Raw genomic sequence first — 6034 nt, 5'->3', positions numbered from 1 at the left:
CGAGCTCCCGCCCGCCTGCCAGCTGCGCAGCAGCCCGCGCCTCCGGGCACGTGCGGGTCGTGCCGGGTGGCTTTAGCGCGCAGTAAATGGACAGTATGTGGTCATCAGTTTAGTACCGCGTGGCTTCACTGCGCAGTAAATGGGCTACCGGCCGCCCATTTACTGCGCGGTAGACTAGTCGTGGCCCGCACACGCAGACGGTGACGCTTTAAGGTGCAGTGCACAGCATAGCATCTCCGGTAGACGCGGCCGGGCTGGCCCGGGGATAATCTTCTTTCCTGTCCCTGAGCCCGCCCTGGGTCTGACCCGGAGCAGAGGCGAGATCGTGTGGCCGGAAACGCCTGGGTTTGGTCCCAGCAGAAGCGTTGGTCCACCCCAGTCGCCAACACCCAATGCCTCGTCTTTCATGTGACAAAAGCGGTGTCCGTATCTTTATCTTTGCGCACTTGGGCTTTTCTGTCGATTGGGGAGCTCAGAGCCGGTACCAGGGATGACCAGGTGGAAGTGGCTCTCGTGGATCCCCACCCAGTGCCTCTGAGGGAGGCTTAAAAACACCCTGAAACACATGCCACCCCCCCCCCCCCCCCCCCCCACTCAACAGCATGCATTAGACTCAGTTTGCAAACTTCAGTTTATTGAGATTATTTTTTCTTGGTCCACAAATCCAGAATACATCCAAGTCAGATAGGCTGAGGTCTTTGATGTACAGGTAAAGCTCAGTCCTCAGCGCTGTTGGGCAGGGAGGCTGAGAAGAACGGTCCTTTTAAAAAGCGATGAATGCAAACTTCGTCGTTTCTATGAAAATAGAACTTTACATATAGCGCATATGTTATATAATCGACTTACAGTCTTGAGGAAACCAGAAAGCAGCTGTGAAGAAAGGGCAGAAATAAACACAGAAGCAAAGGAAAACATTTCAAATTCAGGTCCAAGGGCCTGAGTCTGATCCCATGTACCCTGGTCTAAATCAGGAATAAAAATCACCAAAGTCAGTCTTGTAGCAGGGATGAGTCCTGCCCATTGTTTGCCCATGGTGTTATGAAAGGCTGCGGTTTGGGAGGTTTCCCGGCTACCTTGGATCCCTTCCAGTTCATGCAAAGACAGAAAACCCCGAGACAACTGCAAAGTCATTGCAGGAACCAGCTGAACTGGACTTACACACGTTACAGCCTCTGTAAGGGTGGAGAACGAGGCATAATCCTAGCCTTTAGGCTCCATGTCAGAAGTACTAATATGCCTGCTCTTGGCTTCATACAGCTAACTCCCAGTGATTTTTTTTGGGTCACCCACAAGCAGGATGCCAATAACTAAGGGGTTTGAACTCAGAAGTCACCTGTTGTGGACATCAAAGCTGGCAAGGCAAGTCAAAGCTGTCTGGGAGACAGGTGGAAAGAATAAAATCACCTCTCCCAGGACCTGCATGACCAGCAGCAGTGCGAGGTCCCCTCGCTGTGCTACCCCAGCCCTAAGGGTCCTGACGGGAACGCGAGAGAGTAACCGTCTCCAGCCTGATTCAGCCCTGGGTCTCCCTGGGGACTGCCAACAGGGAATAAAGACAGCCGTCGTAACCACTGTTAGTGATCTGGACAGCCGCCCACGAGGAACCAGACTGAGATTCCCAACTCTCTCCTCTTAGAGCACCCACCAGCCACGGCTAGGGTGGTAATGGTGGGTCACTCCTGAGCTAGACCGCAGGTGAAAGGCTTGACCGCATCTGATATCCGGTCCTCCAGAACGTGACTCAAACACTGCTCGTTTCTGAGCAGCGCAAAGGGTTTCTAGGGTCCGTGTATGGAGGCCTATGAACAATTACTGTCTCTGTTGCCAGTATAAAATAGGTAAGTGCTACCTAAGCATCCAACTCTCACAGAAATAAAAGGGTCAAGTAAAACTTGAATAAAGAGACATTCAAGATCAAATGCAATTGAAATACAACAATGAATTTGAGTCCGATAACCCCATGCTGTCTTATAGCAATCCACGAAGATTCATGCAAAAGAGAAACGGCTGATTTCCCAGGAGGAAGAGAACCTATTCCTTTCCAGGACAGACCTGGTTTTCCTCCTACCAATGAACTTTCCCAAATTCTGATGACGTGACTGCTGTTTGTGGCAAGAAAGCGTTTGTGTAAATCACCCTACGAAACTGTACAGAGCAACAATGGCCTAACAGCCGACTCGTGTCCTATCAGTGCGGGAGCAGGGCAGAAAGGCATCCAAGCTTGTCCCATACGTAGAGGGAGTGACGTGATAAATGAAACGCCGTAACTGTGTGTACAGCAACTGGTGAAGTACAAAATCATTAGGGACTAGTTGGACTTTCATAGTAAAATAAAGCTAGTTATGGAGCCCACTGTGTGGTACCAACAGGAGCCTGTAAAACATCTCAGTGTCCTCTAGAAAATGAGTAAAATACAGTACAGGAAGTGTGGAAATATCCAGAAGGTACTTGCACAGGTATAAAAATAGACACAGTCCTCAGACAACAATGTAAACTGGTACAAAATAATTCCAAAAAACAGGAACGAGTTTACAAAAGGACACGTTAATATAAAACAACAAACCCAGGTTTCCTTCATGTCCCAGCCTCCCACGCAGGACACAGACGCGCGCACCCCAAGGGTGAGGCCCCTGTACCAGAGGTGAACCGACAAAGCCTTGGCTCACTGTTTGACCTTATCAGTCCGGAGCGTCTGCTGCAGCCAGCTGTGCAGAAGTCTGGCTGCCTGACATGTTTGTTAGGGCAGAGTCTGGCAGTGCAGTGAAAAAAGCTGAAGCCCTAAGGGACTTCGGGGTGCACGACTTCCCAACCAACCGCTTCTAGCTCCCCAGTGCAGAAGGCATGCAGAGGAATGGGGCTGCTGCTCACATCTGTCCTGCCACTGGTGAGTTGCTTGATAGCCCAACTAGTCAGTGACCACCAGGTTCACATGGATGCACCAACGCGCCACCACTTAGTCCTGAAAGAAACAGCCCTGCTGGGTCTCCTGGGAGAGTAGATGGCATGATCTGTCTGCCTAGCTGGAGAAAGGTCAATGCAGGAATGGTGATAGCTGCAGGGAAAAGGAGGCGGTGAAGGAAGAGGCAGAAGTGCCAGAGCCAGGGCAGATCCTGCACCCTCCCCCAAAACAAAATCCATCCCCGCTAAGGAAGCACCTTTGTTCCCAAGGCAATAAAGCAAGAAGCACAGACGAGCGCAGAGGCGAGTACAGGTTGGAGGGAGAACGGGAGAAGCAAGCCTGGGAAGCAGAAGCCTATGTTGGGGAACAAGGGCAGCCTTGCCGGTCTTTGCCTTGTGTCGCACGCTGTGCTGCCTGGCAGATGCCCTCCCCGTGATGCCAGGTTCCTGGAGCAAGAAGCCATGCAATTCTCTGGGGGGGATTCTGCCTCTTCGGCACACGCTCTGGGACTGGCTTTGGCTGGTCACACCCTCTGGTACGTCGAATCTAGCAGCATCTTCTGGTTCATAAGGGCAGAGCTTCATGTCTTAGCCATGAGTGCAGGTTCACGTAATACTGTATGCCAGAGATCAGAGTGGACATGTCCAGATGTCAAACAGCAGCAGGCATTTTGGGAATGCAGAGACAGGGGAAGAGAGAACCACATCATTAAGGCCTTTCGGGTTTTGTCAACAGCACAAAGCAAGATGATTCCTTCCCACAAACCTGTCATTTCAGTCTCACACCACTGTCTGCATTTGGCCATGGGAAGTGAGATGCCGGGCTTCCTCGCACGCAAAAACCTGTTTTACCCGTCATTTGCAGAGAAGTCCTCACTTTTGGCAGCTTGCATTGGACGCATCCCAGCTCACGCTCTTTTTGGTCATTGTATCTGGACATAGCAGCCACTTACAGGTGCCCACAATAACACCACCTAGGAGTTAGTTAATTCTCCCCATTATCTTCTTCCACCCAGGCCACAATTTTCCCCTCCCACCCAGGAATGATGTCATCATCATGGAAAACCTGTAGAAAAAGCAGAGAGGAGCTGGTCATTTCAGAGCTGGAGCATCTCTTTGTCCTGGGCAAGGGGCACCACAGAAGGAAGCGTGAGCTGAGTGCTTCTTCCTAGCTCATACTGCACCACACAAATCACAGAACAACACATCACCTGGCACTTATACAAGACTTCATGTTCCCAAAGGGCTTTAGAAGCAGCAGTTCTGCTTCCCTATTCAACCCCACTGGGAAAAGCAAGGACTATTATCCCCAAGTTAATGACAGTGAAAATAAAGTCCCATGGGGGGTCAAGTATGAAAACTGGGGAACCTGCTGAATCCCACCCTGGGTTCAGAGCATTAGATAACACTGTTTTTGGAGAGACTGGTACTGATGCACTTTAAATGTGTTCCTGCAATGGGGTACATTACTCTCCAGTGGGGCACGTCTGTGATCACATTCATGTCACCGCTCTGAATGAAACAAAGAGTCCCATTTTGGCTCTTTACCCGGGGGCTGGAATCCCCCGAATCGTGGCTCTGGGAATACGAGTTTGCTCAGAGATTTCACTCCCTTGGGAACCGAACGTGTCAGAGGTGGCCAAGCCACTGCTGCAGCGGTAAACCCATATACAAACCACGATCACAACTGTGCAGACACACATACCTCCTCCTTGACCGTGCCAAACTCTGGATCCAGGGCTTTGAAGTGGTACCGGTGGGTTCCTTCCCGATCAATAGCTGCCTTAAAGTCCTTCAGAGTCACTTCACCTAACCTGCAAGATAAGAGTCAAAGCTATCCTCCTCGGCAGGTTGGGCCACAGGATTAAGATCAGGTGTGCAGACGCAGCTGTCACTAGCATGTGCCTGGCTGTCAAGCAACTTACTCGACAACAGCACAAGGACACCCCTCCAACAGCATGAAGCATGGGATCAGAACGGTGTTTCTTATTTACAGAAAACAATCCCCTCCTGACCCTTGTTTCCTATTTGTACTGCCACCAAGAGCTGCTTTTTCATCAGATGGCAGAGTCCTGCCTTGCATGGTTTATGTCCTGCTAAGGCGAAACTGCCTGGCTGCTGCCCACTAGAATCCTCTTAAAGCCTGGGGCTTTACACGTACAAACTCAATACACATGCATCAGGCGCGGGACACCTCAGGGATCTCCAGCCAAAAACGACAAACATGCACAATTCTGGGCTGTTCTTGTGTCCTTGCTTCCCCTGTGCCATGAGATAAGATTAAGGGATGGGGAATGTGGTTTGGTGGCTGAACCTGCCCTGGACAGAGGAAATTGGTGTCTCTCTCTCACAACTCCGTTAGTGTCCACATCAGCACAGCAGAGCCAGGCCTCACCTCTTTGGTATGTTGACCATAAAGGGAGTGAGTGAGCGATCTGTGAAGTAGAGCACTTTGGTGCAGGCACTGCTGCTCATCGTGGGCGTGCTGTGAGAGTGAGGCAGTTCTGCAGAGAGAGAAACACAGAGTGTGTCACTGCTGCCTGGGAAGAGCGCGGCATCCTCCCACCCCCTCATGCCAGTTTGTTCTCAGCATCCTCTCCGAACAGGACCGGAGGAGACAGACTTGGGAAAGACCCACTCGGTGCTGGTGGAGTCTCTCCCACTGCAAAGGGTGGGGAATTTCCTCGTGCAAGAAAACAAGGTGCTACAACGTGGGGTCACTGGTGCAGGATAACACTGCTGGGCTGCAGGAATTCCCGAGAGCAGCTCCCCTGGGTGACTTGCTCAGAAAGATGTAACCTGCACCCACGCCTGCTGCGTGGAGCAGGGAGGGGTTTGATCTTGTGAGCTGCTGCTCTTTTCTCCCTCTGGCTGCTCCCCTGCCCTCCCCATTCCTGCAATGCAGGTGTGTCTGTGCCAAAGGCCCCAGGGTGTGTCTCTGGGCTTTGCCCTTTATGGTAGAAAGCAAGCAAGCCAGAGATCTGGACGCTCATCCCAAGGTTGCTGGTTTAGCAAGTTCCTGGCACCGTCACTGAGCTCTGCGCAACCAAATCTTTTTGAGCCCGGGGCTGCTGGGGCCTATATAATCTGGCTGCTTCAGCATAGCAGATGGAGCCTGTGGGGACTTTGGGAGGAG

At 51.5% G+C, this 6034-nt stretch overlaps 1 protein-coding gene across 5 annotated transcripts in view; it reads right to left on the bottom strand.

Annotated features, from left to right (window-relative positions):
• Positions 1 to 626: 626 nt before the first annotated feature.
• Positions 627 to 6034, bottom strand: part of DIXDC1 (DIX domain containing 1) — a 55534-nt gene continuing 50126 nt past the window's right edge. For 4 of the 5 annotated variants that reach the window (XM_014521326.2, XM_025207645.1, XM_025207647.1 and 1 more), the window contains 3 exons: positions 5294 to 5402; positions 4604 to 4712; positions 3884 to 3964 (listed from right to left, as the gene is read on the bottom strand). In XM_014521326.2, coding sequence (XP_014376812.1) covers positions 3884 to 3964; positions 4604 to 4712; positions 5294 to 5402 — 299 coding nt within the window. Of the gene's footprint in view, positions 3965 to 4603; positions 4713 to 5293; positions 5403 to 6034 lie in introns of all 5 variants that reach the window. The other variant, XM_025207644.1, reaches the window with a different exon arrangement.

Source organism: Alligator sinensis, unplaced genomic scaffold, assembly GCF_000455745.1.
Source record: "Alligator sinensis unplaced genomic scaffold, ASM45574v1 scaffold1241_1, whole genome shotgun sequence".
NCBI lineage: Eukaryota > Metazoa > Chordata > Crocodylia > Alligatoridae > Alligator > Alligator sinensis.
Note: the sequence above shows the minus strand (reverse complement) of the source record. Positions and strands in the feature narration are given on the sequence as shown.